Source organism: Panthera onca, chromosome A2 (assembly GCF_046562875.1).
Source record: "Panthera onca isolate mPanOnc1 chromosome A2, mPanOnc1 haplotype 2, whole genome shotgun sequence".
In the NCBI taxonomy this organism is placed as follows: domain Eukaryota; kingdom Metazoa; phylum Chordata; class Mammalia; order Carnivora; family Felidae; genus Panthera; species Panthera onca.
Window position 1 is genome coordinate 61,869,153 of NC_138340.1, and position 14,769 is coordinate 61,883,921.

Here is a 14,769-nt window from a genome sequence, read left to right on the forward strand (position 1 = left end):
TGGGCATACTGTGTCTCCCAGCGTGTCTATAGCTTTGTATCTAAACTGCATCTGTTACAATCCACGTACTGCTTGTGTGGTTGTTACGCCTTTCTAATCTAGTCTAACAACTTGTGCCTTTTAATTTTGCCTTCACAGGTAATGTAATTATTGATAGCCATTTCACTGTTCATTTCCTGTTTCTCTTCTGTGCTTTGATCCTCCCTTCTAGTCTTTTTTGGGATCGAGTATTTTTAGGGTTCTGTTGTATTGCTAACCACTCTAGTTTGGCCTGCTGTGGGGGCTGTAGGGTGCACAGACAGCCACAAATCACTGCCATGCTCCCCCCCCCCCCCTTTTTTTAAGTGGGCTTCTTGCCTGGCGTGAAGCCCAACACAGGACTTGAACTTATGACCCTGAGGTTGAGACCTGAGCTGAGATCAAGCGGCAGATGCTTGACCGACCAAGCCCCCAGGCGCCCTGCCATGTTCTTTCTTGTCCTGCTGCGGGAGACTGTCAGCAGTCTAGCTCCTGATTTATTCCTGTACGTGTTGTAAAGCCAGCATTATCATTTTTGCTTTAAACAATTGATTTTTTCAGGGTGCCTGGGTGGCTCAGTCGGTTGAGCATCCAACTCTTGATTTTGGCTCGGGTCATGGTGTCGTGATTTGTGGGATCGAGCCCCGCGTCGGGCTCTGCGCTGACAGCTCGGAGCCTGGAGCCTGCTTTGGATTCTGTGTCTCCTTCTCTCTCTGCCCCTCCCCATTCATGCTCTGTCTCTCTTTGTCGCTCAAAAATAAATAAATGTTAAAAAAATTAAAAACAAAACAATTGATTTTTGCTTTTTTATATTGAAATAATTTTAATTGTGCGTGAAATTGCATAACTAGCACACAGAGTCCCTGTATACCTTCCCCCCCAAACTCCCCGGCTGTTAACATTTCTAAATCGTTTAAGAATTGATTGCCGACGTGATGCCCCATGACCCTGTTGCCCTCAATGTGTGTTTCCCAGGTGCAAGGACCCTCCAACGTCAGTCAGACTGTTGTGATCAGGAAAATTAGCATCAGTCCAGTATTGCTGCCTGGTTCTCAGACCTCATCCACACTTGCTAACTGACGCTGATTTGCTCTCTGGTGACACTGACCCATCACTTCCCAGGTTTCTGCATTTTAAAGTCTGTTCTTATTTTACTCACAAGGCTATAATCTTTTATTATCATTATTTACTTTTAAGTTCAAATTGTCCCAAACTCAGCCAAAGGGAGCCACTTTAGGCTGGCTCTGGTCTCTATTTATGTATCAAAGTTTGTGGATTTGAGAGCGAGAGAGAGTATGAGGGACAGAGAGAGAGAGGGAGAGAGAGAGAGAGAGAATCCAAAGGAACTCCGCATTGTCAGTGCAGAGTCTGATGCAGGGCTCGAGCCCACACACCATGAGATCATGACCTGAACTGAAATCAAGGGTCCAGACACTAAACTGACTGAGCCGCCCGTGTGCCCCTGGTGTCATTTTAGTTTTAATTGTGGTAAAAAACCCATCACCTACCTTTTACCATTTTAACTTTATTTATTTACTTATTGTTAAATTTTTTTAAATCTTTACTTAATTTTGAGAGAGACACAATGTGAGAGCAGGAGAAGGACAGAGAGAGAGGGAGACACAGAATCTGAAGCAGGCTCCAGGCTCCGAGCTGTCAGCACAGAGCCTGACACGGGACTCGAACCCACCGTTCATTAGATCATGACCCGAGCTGAAGTCGGACACTCAACTGACTGAGCCACCCAGGTGCCCCTTAACCATTTTTTTAAATCTTTATTTATTTTTGAGAGAGAAAGAGAGAGCATGAGCAGGGGGGGCAGAGAGAGATGAGACAGAGAATCCCAAACAGACTCTGTACTGACAGCTCAGAGCCTGACACAGGGCTCAAACCCAAGAACCGTGAGATCATGATCTGAGCTGAAGGCAGACACTTAACCGCCCTTGCCATCCATGTGCCCCGCCAGTCTGGTCATGTTAAGTGTGTTCACATTGTTGCATGGCTGGTGGCTTTTGACCAGTCCCCAGTATTCTATGAGCTCTCGCTTACATTTGCTACAAGATGTTCTGGGCTAATCTGCAGCTTTCCTGCCCCAGCCCAGAACCAGACATTTGTCCAGGGGCCTGGTTGTTCTCAGTGGAGGTGGTTTCTAGAAACCAAGATCTGGTCAGTGGATGTGTTCACTGCTGTGGGGGTGTTGTTACTTCTATGAGAGGACTAGTAACCTCTTGTGATTATTTTTCTTGACAGCGTATTTTTGGAGAGCTTTCATTATGCATTTGTTACTCCTCTTTGGGGCTCGGTGGCATTTTCCCTTGGATTAATAGGATTCATAATTCAACAGTAGCCTATTTATAGAATTTTACGTTGTCATTTTGCTCCAACAGAAAATGCAGAGATTGGCTGTCTACTAACCTTTCACACGTGTGTACTGTCTCCATGGATTAGTTCCCCAAAATGCAATTGTCAGGAAGGCTTACGTACATTTGTAATTTTAGTAGGTACCTGTAAGTTGTTCCCTACAGCAGTACAGGTTTTGATTCTGGTTATCAGACTGTTGAATGCTTGTCAAGCCAATAGGTGGAAATGGTATTTGCTAATAATTTGGGGATTTATTTTCCAAAATGAACTTAAATTTTTTCTTACTGAAAAATGCACAGCTGAGAAAAAGTAGCAAAATATATTTAAGAAATAAATGGAAAAAAATCCCATCTTCTAGAAACAACCATTAGAGCTTTTCAGGTGGCTTTCTTACATGTGCGTTCTTTTCTGTGTTTGTGCACGGTTGTATTTCCTTGGTTTCATTCATTGCAAACACTGGTTTAGTGCCCACTGAGTGCAGGGCTTTCTGGGGAACTGTCACTGCCTTCCCAGAACTCCTTCACCATCTGCTGGGGGAGCTTTTAGTGCCATGAAATAGAGAGAGTGAGTGCTGTTAGAAGGAGCACAGGGCGGTGGGTCAGGATGTGCACTTTGCAAAATGGGTGGATTCTCTGAAGGGCCCTTCTTCCATCTCCTTGCTATCTTCACTTTGTCACGTGGTCCTCTTGTTGCTGGACAAGTAGGGCCCACCCTGCCTGCCCCTGCTGGGCTGCTCCTTGGTGACCAGCACAGATTTCTGTAGCTACATCTGGCCTGTGTAGAGACAAGCAGGAGGTGGAGCTCATCTGTGAGGAGTTACTTGTCCTGGAAGAAGGTGGAGGCATCAGGGTAACTGGTTGCGGGCATCCCTTGAAGATTCTGTTGTGTTTTCATGCCTGTTACAAAGAGACATCCGCGGACCCTATTTCTGGGGTGACCCTTCTGCGTCTGTGTGAAGTGTTCTCGTAAATTTGCTCCTATAGCTGAAGTTTTGCTGTAATTACCAGAGGGAGAAAACCCGGTTGCAGCACACCCTGTCAGCGGTGTTTTATCACCTGGGGCATGCAGAGAAGACACCATGCGACAGCCACGGATCTCCTGGAGCATCCTGCTTGGGAACCCTCATTTCCAGAGCTCCTCCTGAGTGTCTGGATCCTACACATTATAAGAAACTCGTGTTTATCTCCTCAGTGCCACAGCATTTTGGAAGGGGCATGATTTGACTTTTGCAGGGAGGTCCTGGACGCCTGACCCGCCTCGTGTCCCCAGTGCCTGCCTTCAGCTGTGGGACATGGTTGTCTGACCCCCTGTTTTGCTTCATCCGTTGTTGGGGTTTGGCCACGTAATGAGTGGCACCCCTTATTGGTCCCTTGTCCTGGACAGAACGAGCCCTGTGCCCACCAACAGGGGATTGCGGGGAGGGCCTCACCCAGAACCCAGACGTACTGCGTGGCCACCGCGAAGCTGCCCCTGCTGGGGCTCCCCAGCAGCCCCCGCAGGGTGTCTCGCAGTTCCTTCTGCAGGAGTGTGGCCTTCCCATCACAGGCCAAGAGCCCGGGCGCCCAGTCTGAGGCCGGCAGGAGGGGGCCCGTGTACTCAGGGTGCTCCAGCTGGGCGGTGGCGCTGATGTGCAGCAGCTTCTGGAAGGTGCTCTGGTCCTTTGGGGACTCGCTGCCTGAGGCAGAACGAGAAGGGAGGGTGAGCCAAGGTTGACGCCGGGCCAGAGAAAGAGGGGGACCAGGCAGGGGACAGTGACACCCTCGCCTCCAAGTGACCCTGAACTTGGCATCATCAGGGGCAGAGACAAGAGATCATGAGGGCCACGTATAGGGAGGGAACGAGGGGGGCGGAAACGGGGGGACTGGTCCCTGGTGGGCGGCGGGGAGCTGCTCGCCTCCAGCCACACTGGGAGGAAGCTGTGGAAAACCCACACGTGGACGAAGCCTCCTGTGTCTCCCGAGAGGCTGTGCGATGTTGGGTGTCCCCTCTGCTGTTGGTGGCCGTGGGGCCCGCCTGTGTGGGGCTGTCCGTGGTCCTGTCCAGGTGGCTCGGGGTGACCTGGGGAAGCCAGGCCATTGCCTTCGCCTTTGTCACGACCTGCCCTTTAGGCAGAAGTGCGGAAACGCCTGGTACCTTTGCAGGTGGTGCTCTCTGGAGGCCATCAATCAACCAGGACTCCCCCCAGAATGAGGCCCACCGTCACTTGGCACGTGGGGGTGTCGTGCAGCGGATGGAGAGGTCAGATGGCGACGGGCTGCTCCTTGTCTCCTCCTCAGAGGGCGCACGAGGGGCCAGCAGTGGTGGCGGCACGTTCAGGCCCAGTTACTTAGCCGGGTGGCGTGGGGGCAACAGCCCTGCTGTTTGGGGGCTCCATGCACCGTGGCTTCTGCCCGACTTGGGCTCCGTCGTGTGTCTTGGCCCCTCTAGGGGTGACGGCCTTACCGCGTGGCGGCATCGATGCCCTGAGCCGTGTCTGCCAAGCACCCCAGCACCAGTGCTCACGTCAGCACGGGCACTTGTGGGCGGTGGGGGGCCTGTGTCGCTGGCTCTGCTCAGCCCGCTGGCCTGTAATAGAGAGGGCCCCGCCCATGGGTGCTCTGGGCTGAGAGTAGACCTGGCCAAAATTGTCCGCGAGACAGACTCCTGAAACAGACCAGCGCTGGTGGAAACAGGACCTGTCTCGTGATTGGACGGGATGGCGGCCCCGTGATTGTGTTGGTCCCCCTGGGACCCCGCGAAGATGCCACCCGTCTCTTCTCTGGAGCCCAATGACTCAACTTCACGCTCCCCCGAGGAGTTGCCGCAGGCGCGGGGCCGCACACAGAAGGGTAAAACGCATGCGTCCTTCGTACTCTGTGCCGACGAACAGCAGATAGACAGAGACTGAAGTGAGAAACAAACTAGTTGAGCCGTAACATACACATAAGCAGAGTAAAAAGACAAATAGGTGGAGAGAACAAGACCTGCGACTTCTAACAGGGAAGGTGAACATCTCGTAAATAACACATGGAAGGCAGAGCAGAGGCCCGGGGCTGAGAGGAGAAACAGGCAAGACGTGGGAACAGACAGCTCATGGAAAGAGAAACGCAAAAGGGTTTTGATGTGTGAAGACACAGCTCAGACTCCTTAGAACAGAAATGCAAACCGAGAGCACCTCTGGCCATCAGTCCCTCCCCCCCAGGTCCGCGGAAACCCCCCAGCTGACAGGGCGCCGTGGCATTGACTGAACCAGCATCCCACTTCCGAGGACCACCCAGGGACCTGCTGGCAGCAGTGGGGAGCAGTTTGTGCCCTGAGCCGTGCATCATGGCCACACGCCACGTGTAGGTGCGCGTTCCCCAAACCGCGCTGCGCCCACACGCCGGCTGTCGGGGTGGCATGACTGGAGAGCCCTGTGAGTGGGCCCCAGGACATACGTGTGGGTGTACTCACTCTGATAGTTTGTAAGTGGTCACCTGGAGGCAAGGAGAGTGGGACCGCTTAGCATAAGCCTCATGACCGCAACCATCCAATGTTCTGTAATATTATAAATTGAATAGAAGCTTCTTAAAATGTCACTTGGAAAGGAAAAGCAAAACGTGTATCAAAAATGATGTAGGGGCACCTGGGTGGCTCAGTCGGTTAAGCGTCCGACTCTTGGTTTTGGCTCAGGTTGTGGTCTCACAGTTCGTGGGATGGAGCCCTGTGTGCTCTGGGCTGGCAGTGCAGAGCCTGCTTGGGATGTCTCTCTCTCTGTCTCTCTCTGTCTGTCTCTGCCCCTCCCTGTCTTTCTGCCCCCACCTTCTCTCAAAATAAATAAATAAACTTAAAAAAATGGGTGTAAACCAACAAAAAGGATAACCCCTCAGGGAAGAGTTATTTGAGGTAATTAAACCGTGGACATTTGACGCATGCCCCCAGTGGGTTCTGCACCAAGGACGAGACCTACAAAAAAAGCCCTAAACAAGTTGTTTTCTATGATCGTCTTATTGGTAATAACCCTGGTATCATTTTGCACCTGCTGTGTGTGTTTGAGGATAAAGTGGCAGTGTGCTTGCATTTGCATCGTTACGTGTGGACTCTCGTCATGGAGGCTGGGGCACAGCCTGCCCAGGAAGCTGATCCGTGACCCTGTCATCCCAGATGGATTTGGAACTGTCACTCTGAACTCCTAAGGTCTTTAAATGCAGAAAGCTCGTCTCCTCGCTCTGTCACCAAGTCCCCAGAACGAGTGCCAGCAAACACCTCAGTGCTTTCCTGCAGGGGCAGTAGTGCTCCTGGTGGCTCCTCCCCCGTCTGAGCTGTCCCTGAACTGTGCTCCGAGCTGTCCTCCAAGCTGTCCCCGAGCTGTCTCCTGAGCTCTCCACCAAGCTGTCCCTGAGCCATCCCCCGAGCTCTCCCCTGAGCTGTCCCCCAAGCTGCTCCCCTGAGCTGTCCCCTGAGCTCTCCCCTGAGCTGTCCCCCAAGCTGCTCCCCTGAGCTGTCCCCTGAGCTCTCCCCTGAGCTGTCCCCTGAGCTCTCCCCCGAGCTCTCCCCCAAGCCATCCCCCGAGCTGTCCCCCAAGCCATCCCCCGAGCTGTCCCCCAAGCTCTCCCCTGAGCTGTCCCCCGAGCTGTCCCCCAAGCTCTCCCCTGATCTCTCCCCCCAAGCTGTCCCCTGAGCTCTCCCCTAAGCTCTCCCCTGAGCCATCCCCCAAGCTGTCCCCTGAGCTGTCCCCAGGGTCTCCCCCAAGCTGTCCCCTGCCACTGGCCAGAGGGTGGGCTACATGAGCATCTGCAAGGCGATGGCCATGGATTGTCCTCAGTTATGTTGGGTGATGGTAAAGGATCAGATTTGCTGTGGCTGCTGTGACCAGAGAGAAGGGAGGATGACCGGAGCAAACTCCGGAGCAGCCTGTTTCCTTTAGCTTTGTGCTCAGCTTTTGTCATGGGGGCGGGGGGGGGGGGGTACGCCAGGTGCTCTGTGGTCGCTGTGACGAGCCCCAAAGTGCTAGGACCTGGTCAGACATTGGTGTCCACCTTCGTCCTCTCACATGTCCTCCTCCTCCTCCCCCCTTCCCCTTCCCTCCCTTCCCCTCCTCTCCTCTCCTCTCCTCTCCTCTCCTCTCCTCTCCTCTCCTCTCCTCTCCTCATCCCCTCCTCTCCTCATCCCCTCCTCTCCTCATCCCCTCCTCTCCTCATCCCCCTCCCCTCCTCCTTTCCCCTCCCATCCTCCTTTCCCTTCCCCTCCTCCTCCTCCTCCTTTCCCCTTCCCCTCCCCTCCCCCTCCCTTCCCCTTCTCTCCTCATCCCCTCCTTTCCTCACCCCCCTCCCCTCCTCTCCCCAAGAGTTTTTGGGGTATAAACATTCCCCAGCACTGCACATATGAACTTGACCTTGCTCTGCCTGAACTTGATGGACAGTTTGACCTCATATGAACTTTTAGGTTCAAAATAATTGCTCCGCAGAGCTTGACAGGGATGCTTCTGAGCTCCTTCCAGAACGGGAAGCCCTTCCACATTTTCTTGTCAGAATGCTTTAAGTCCCCTGTTGGAGCCCTGCAGTTTTATGACGCTGGGTCTGCGTGTCTGGGGTCCATCTGTCCCAGTCGGCCTTCGTACAAGGTCTTTTCCAAGTCTGTAGAGCCAGTGTCTTAGCACTGTCTTCAGGATTTGAGTCCCTTCCAGTCTGCCCCCCCTTGACCCCTCCTGGGTTGTCATGCCCCTCCCGACCCCTCCTGGGTCGCCATACCCGCCCTTGACCCTATGCTCGCCCTTGTCCCCTCCTGGATCACCTACAGGCTATGGGTCTGGCGTCCGTGGCCTGTAGTGTTTCTTTCTTGTCTTGTTTTTCATGTTTTGCTTTGTGTTCTAGGACAGGGCAAGCAAACTTCCCGTAAAAAGGGACTGGTAGTGCATATGTTCGGTTTTGTGGCCCAAGAGGGAAAATCAGGGACACGGAGAGGGAACGGATTCCCACAACATCTTCACGGATGAAGTTCAAAGTACGATGATCATTGAGTACAGTGTTTTTGTGTCACAGCCCTACTGAGAATGGAATTGTTTTGGGGGCTGGTGTGTGTTGTTTAATTGGGGTTCAGCATTAGCGCCATGGGCACATTGGCCGGACGGTCTACTAGTGGGCTGGTTCCATCCACGCCCTCCCCAGACACCTGCAAGGGGCATGTGTCCGTTCTTGTCTCTCTGCAGCGTCTGCTAGGTGTTCACTGGCCTGTTTCTTTCTCATCCAGCAGGCAACCGTGGTATGTGTGGGAGCAGGCCACTTGGCAGGTAGGCACTTCCCAGGGCTTCCTGGAGTTGTGCCTGGGTCGGGGGGTCAGCCCGCATCTGCTCTCATCGGCCAGGTGGGGACCAGGGCCATGAGGTCCTGCTTCGCGGGGGCGGCTTTGAGGAAGAAGGAGAAATCCGAGGTCAGGCAGCATGCGGCCGCAAGTTCCTAAGGAGATAAAGGGACAGTCCAGCCAGGATCGGGTCTCCTTCCAGCCAGGACCAGGTCTTCTTCCAGCCAGTCTGATACGGCAGCCTTCCTGTGCTATGGCACCTTCTCCATCTGGGGTGCACGGGTGGTAACTGAGGCACAGAGTGATCGCCTTGGAGCTTTGGTCTTCTCAGAATCGGGAAGTACTGAACTTTGCCACAGTCTAAATGGAATCACAGGCATTGGCCACTTTCATGGGCAAAAGGCTGTTGAAAGTCAGCACGTGGATTGGGTTCATGCTAATAACAAACCTGTTGTAATTGTTGAGTTTGACTGTTGACCAATGAGCATACGTGCTCGCTCTCACCAGACGCTTAGTTGCTAGCCTTCCCTGTCGGCAGGCTGTTCTGGAATGTTCTGTGCAAGGGCCTTCACCGGCAGCTCACGAGCTTCCGCTTTTCCACATGAGCGGCTTTGACCCCGAAGACGTTGACGGGAACTTGCTCAGAGACACGCTCTTCAGGGTCACAGTGGGGGCCCCAGCTCAGGAGCCCGGGGGGGGGGGGAGGCTGAGGGCCAGGAGGCACCCCCCAGCGGTGGAGGGGGGAGCCCCGTGGGCTCTGGGTTTGCTCACTCACTCTTGTTTGCGCTGGTGCAGGATTGCAGTCATGCGGTTCGGTCGAGCCGCGGCCCTGGCTGGAAGCGTGGGGAGGCTGCCCGTGTGCCCTGCTGGACACGCTGAGGCGGTGAGGGTGCGGCTCCGCTCCCGTCTGTCCGTGCCCGTGGCTGTTCTCGGGCTTTGCGGGCACTTAGACATGCTGCCCACCTCTCATGCTGTTGACGGAGCTGAACGGCTTCAGTGGGTTTGCAGAAGGAAGCTGTGGTCTCCATCTTCCTGTTTCTCATACGTGTCTTTCGGGGGGAGGGCTGCCATCCGAGCGTGTTTTCATCACGATCAGGAGTGAGCAGAGGAGGGAGGAGCAAACGGCCAGTGCAGGGAGGAACCAGCGCTCTTCCCAAGTCCCTCCCTAAAGTTCCTCCCCGAAGTCCCTGTTCGGACACACCTGCTGGCCGGCCCGTGTCCCATGGAGAACGAGGTAGGTGTCGGCCCTGTGGGGCTGGAGCCAGCGAGGATGATGGCGTGGGCCTGGGCCGCCCCGGGCCCCCCCACCCCTGCTTTGGGAAGAGGGGAGGAGGGTTCCTGTGGCTTCCGGGTCTGAGAAGTGGTGGCTGGTAGTGGATGGTGAGTGATGCCGTCGTCATAACTCAAGAGGCAGGAGGCCTCAGGTGTCCCGTGTGCAGGGGACGGTGGTCGGCTGGGACCCAGGATCTGAGCTGGAAAGCGAATCAGGGAAAGGATGAAGAGAAAGCACATGTACATGTGTGGCCAGGATCTTGTGGGTGACGCCCGTGGGTGGCCTGCATGTCTGCAGCCATGGGGACCCAGGCCTGCGGGAGGCCCGAGGGCATGGGCTGTGTCCTGTTGGCAGGAACTTAGTACTGAAGATGATTTAGAAAGCTTATCTGGGGGCGCCTGGGTGGCGCAGTCGGTTGGGCGTCCGACTTCAGCCAGGTCACGATCTCGCGGTCCGTGGGTTCGAGCCCCGCGTCAGGCTCTGTCTGGGCTGATGGCTCGGAGCCTGGAGCCTGTTTCCGATTCTGTGTCTCCCTCTCTCTCTGCCCCTCCCCCGTTCATGCTCTGTCTCTCTCTGTCCCAAAAATAAATAAAAAACGTTGAAAAAAAAAATTTTTAAAAAAGAAAGCTTATCTGTTGGGGTTCCCAGCTGGCTCAGTCGGAAGGGTGAGCGGCTCTTGCTGTCGGGGTCGTTAGTTTGAGCCCCACATTGGGGCTGAAAAATAAAATCTTAAAAAAAAAAAAAAGATGAGCAGTGTTGCAGCATAGGTGTGAGATGAAGGTGCTATGTGTGTGTGTCTGGACGCTCACCGCAGGGGGTTTCCACTTAGCCGCGTGCGCCTGGGGCAGATGTGAGTCTATTGGGCAGGAGCCGCTGACGTGCCCAGCTGGACGGAAGCGTAGCCTCGGGGCCTTCTACCTGACTCCCACTCTGGCTCCAGTGCCTCCTCTAGTGTCGACCACAGCCCCGCATGGCCCCTACCACCGTGCACAGCTGCCCCAGTGCCGGGCACGAACGAGGTACTCATTACACATTTGCTCAGTGCTGAACTTAAGGATGCCATGGCCTTGCACTTGGGGCGGGTTCTGTATCATTAGGTAAAGGATTAAATACAATACGTCCTTGAGAATGCCTGCACCTGCACGGAGGCGCCCCCGTGCTCAGCGCGTCCCCTCCCTTCCGGGGCTGCTGGGGACTTTGTGCAGAGCACACTGAGCTCTGATTGTGCACACGCGGCCAGGTGGTATGTGTTGCCTTACGATTATGTTGCCTTAAGATTAATATAGGTTCCCAGTAGAGACCACTGTCCCATGGTTCTGTCAGAGATACACAGCAGGCATCATTTTTTATTGTGGATTTAATGCCTGTTCACCTGCTCTGGGCTGACTCCCCTGCCTGACTGCGCCTTCTCGATATAAGAATTGTGTCATCTACCCATGGGGCCTGCCTGTTGGCCGGTCAGCACAGGCACTGAGTGTTCACCAGCTAGTACTTCCTGCTCTCCCAAGCGCTGAGGTCCTGTGCGGGGTCCCGTGCAGCAGAGGCTGATGGTGTGGGGCTCAGTAGGGGGACGGTGGCCCCTGGGCAGTAGGAGGTGGCTGTCCTGGTTTCCTCTGCCTGCAGGGGCCAGACAGGTGCTGTTTATCGGCCCGCAGAGGGCCTGCCCTGAGAGCGGCCTGCAGGGGGAGGCCCGGGGTCCCTCGCAGCACAGACCGTGTGCGCAGACTAACTCTATGAGCTGTGTCTCAACCTGAAAGTAACACTGCGGGTCACGTGTGATCAGTGCGCCTGGTAATCTGGCCTGGGCTTCGTGGCGAGAAGCTGACCTTGGCAAACCTCTCCTCTCAGAGGTCAGTTCCCGTTGCTCCCAGGTGCCGCAGCTGGTTGTGATCCAGGAGTGTGAGCTCTGCGGGGCTGCCAAGTGGAGGTGGTATGGGGACAGACGTCAGCATCTGTGCAAATTGTAGGTTTCAAGAAGGTTGAGGTTTTTGTGTGCTGCCTCAGTTTTTCCACAGCCCTGGGGCAGTGCACACCTGTCACAGGGCCTGGGAGGTGCTCTGTGTTCAGAAGCCAGTGATCAGGAAGGGCCCTGATGACGAGGGTGCGGGCCAGGGTGGTGGCCACAGTCCAGTGTGGCCCGCCTGGAGTGGGGCTGGTGAGACGCGGTGTTCGCTCTACTAAATTTCCAGGGTTGTTTTCAACTTGAAGTTTACTGTTGGTGTCGGGCCAATTGTGGGTGACTGTTTCCCACCATTCCCTGTGGGAGTTGCACACAGTGCCCACCTGCTCTGATGCCCCCAGGCTTTCACCCAGAGCACCCCCACTCTCAGCCACTCCCCAAAACTGTGTGGGGCTGGAACCCCCTGGGGTCTGCCCAGACCCCAGGGGCAGGTGGGCTCCTTGGAGATGCTCTGTCTCTTTTCAGTCCGTCACGTGCCTGTGGTGGCCGTGTTCCGGTGACACCAGGCGTCTATCTTGTCTCAGCTGAATCACTGGCAGGAGCTGTGCTTGTCCTTACGTAAGACACTTAGTGAGATGGAAGGTTCGAAATACAGATGAGAGTAGAGACAAGTACGTGAAGCTCCGCGTGGACATCATCCAGCTTCCATGGTAGCCCTGTGGGCCTCCTTCCTTATTCCACTCACCCCTGGCAAGAGCGCTGAGGCCTTCCATGGAGGGGGCATGGGGAGTGGGAGGAGAAGGGTGCTCCAGGGCAAGGGGGAGATGCTCCAGGGGAGGAGGAGATGCTCCAGGGCAGGGGGGAGGTGCTCCAGGGTGGGGGATGAGGTGCTCAGGAGAGGAGGAGTTGCTCCAGGGTGTGGGGGAGGTGCTCCCGGGTGTGGAGGAGGTGCTCCAGGGCATGGAGGGGGTGCTCCAGGGGAGGACGAGGTGCTTCAGGGAGGGAGGACGTGCTACAGGGAAGGGAGTAGGTGCTCCAGGGGAGGGGGAGGTGCTCCTGGGTGTGGGGGAGGTGCTTTAGGGCGGGGAAGAGGTGCTCCAGGGCAGGGGGGAGGTGCTCCAGGGCAGGGAGGGGGAGGTACTCCAGGGCAGGGAAGAGGTGCTCCAGGGTAGGAGGAGGTGCTCCAGGGCAGGGAGGGGGTGTTCCAGGGCAGGAAGGAGGTGCTCCAGGGCATGGAGGGGATGCTCCAAGGGAGGAGGAGATGCTCCAGGGGAGGGAGAAGTGCTCCAGGGCAGGGGGGAGGTGCTCCAGGGCAGGGAGGGGGTACTTCAGGGGAGGGGGAGGTGCTCCCGGGGTAGGAGGAGGTGCTCCAGGGCAGGGAGGGAGTGCTCCAGGGCAAGGGGGAGGTGCTCCAGGGAGGGGGTGAGGCTGCGTAGCAGAATGTGCTGGTGGGTGCAGGTGTGCTGAGAGGCACCGAGGCCTTGCCTGCTTTTGCTGGGGTGTGGTCCCTGCCCCTCTTCACCTCTGCCCGCGAGGCTGACGGGCTGGGGAGGAGCCTCATAGCTTCAGAGGTCATGGTGGTGGGATTTGTGTGGGATTTGTCCTACGGCCCTATCCCGTGCATAGGAGACACAGAAGCAAGAGCTTGTGAGGAATGTTCTGTGGTGTCGGCCTCCAGCTATTTCCGTGAGTGTGGGTCCAGGCTGGGCCTTGGGTCCCGGCTGCCTTCCGGCGCCAGGCCACATAGGCTGGCGAGCTGCCCTCTCGGACTGATGGGACGCTGCTTCCCAGTGAGGCTGTGTGTGGGTTTTCTCTGGTTTGCGATCCTTCGGGCTGGCTGGACACAGTGCGCCTCGGTGTCCGTGTGCGGGCGTGCGGCGACTGTGGTGTGACTGTGTGAGCATCTGTGCCCAGGCGTTGAGGGGCTTTCCTGCAGAGTCACAGGGAGGGGACCTCAGGCCTGTTCCTGGGGCTGCCAGGTCAGGCTGACTTTTTGGCCGCACCCCCTTGCTCATGCTCTGTGGGTTGACTTTGGTTGTAGGGTTGGGCTCCAGGGGAGACCCCGATCGGTGTGTGGGTCGCCCCGTGCTGGTCAGCACCCGGGGTCAGCGAGGCCCTGGACGAGGGAAGGGAACGCAGAGTGCACGTGTCGAAAAGAGGCGGGTAGGCATGGGGCTGTTGTGCTGCAGCCTTTGTGAGGCCATGACACCTGCTCGGGGTCCTGGGGTGAAGTGACCTGCTGGTGTCAGGGGGTTGGGTGGCACTACATTCCTGTCTTCTGAGGGGCCCCCTTCCCGTTCTCTTCTTAGCCATGAGGTCACTTGCCTGGACAATGGGCCCTTGTCCTTCTGGGTGTCTGTGAGTGGGTAAGGGACGGGCCTGCGTGCACCTGCGTGTCTGTGATGGATGAGGGATGGCCCCCCTGTGCACCTGCGTGTCTGTGAGTGGGTGAGGGACGGGCCCCCACCCCGGTGCGCACTGGCCCTTGGCCTGTGCATTCCAGGCCCACGAGGGTGGCCCCTATGCGTGGGGACCGTGCTTGGTGGCTTCAGCTTGTTAGCCGTGGGGGCAACACAAAGCCTTCAGGAATAACGAACTCCAATCCTTGCCGTTTCTGCCCGCAGCCCGGGATTGTGTCGCCGTTTAAACGAGTATTCCTAAAAGGTGAAAAGAGTAGAGATAAGAAAGCCCATGAGAAGGTGACAGAGAGGCGCCCTCTGCACACTGTGGCTCTGTCCCTGCCTGAGCGCGTGGAGCCTGACAGACTGCTGAGCGACTACATCGAGAAGGAGGTGAAGGTAAGTCCGGCCACAGGACGTGCTGCCCAGCGCTCACGCCACGCTGCTCTGCCCGCTGTCCCGCCTCGGTGGCCTGTGGGGACTGTGCCCACGCTCCAGCCTCCTGCCTTCTGGCCCCATTTTCGGCTCTTTCCACCGGAGCAGCCTCCTCCTTTCTCTCG

The 14,769-nt window shown here is 56.2% G+C and overlaps 2 protein-coding genes across 4 annotated transcripts in view; one reads left to right on the forward strand and one right to left on the reverse strand.

Moving 5' to 3' along the window:
• CCM2 (CCM2 scaffold protein) overlaps positions 1 to 14,769 on the forward strand; it is a 41,805-nt gene that overhangs the window by 7,890 nt on the left and 19,146 nt on the right. For 2 of the 3 annotated variants that reach the window (XM_060632056.3, XM_060632058.3), the window contains exon 2: positions 14,435 to 14,608. In XM_060632056.3, coding sequence (XP_060488039.1) covers positions 14,435 to 14,608 — 174 coding nt within the window. Of the gene's footprint in view, positions 1 to 9,687; positions 9,872 to 14,434; positions 14,609 to 14,769 lie in introns of those variants that run through there. The other variant, XM_060632057.3, reaches the window with a different exon arrangement.
• TBRG4 (transforming growth factor beta regulator 4) overlaps positions 2,922 to 14,769 on the reverse strand; it is a 64,262-nt gene continuing 52,414 nt past the window's right edge. Inside the window, exon 9 of the mRNA XM_078442631.2 lies at positions 2,922 to 4,054. Coding sequence (XP_078298757.2) covers positions 3,567 to 4,054 — 488 coding nt within the window. The 3' untranslated portion in view covers positions 2,922 to 3,566. The remainder of the gene's footprint in view (positions 4,055 to 14,769) is intronic.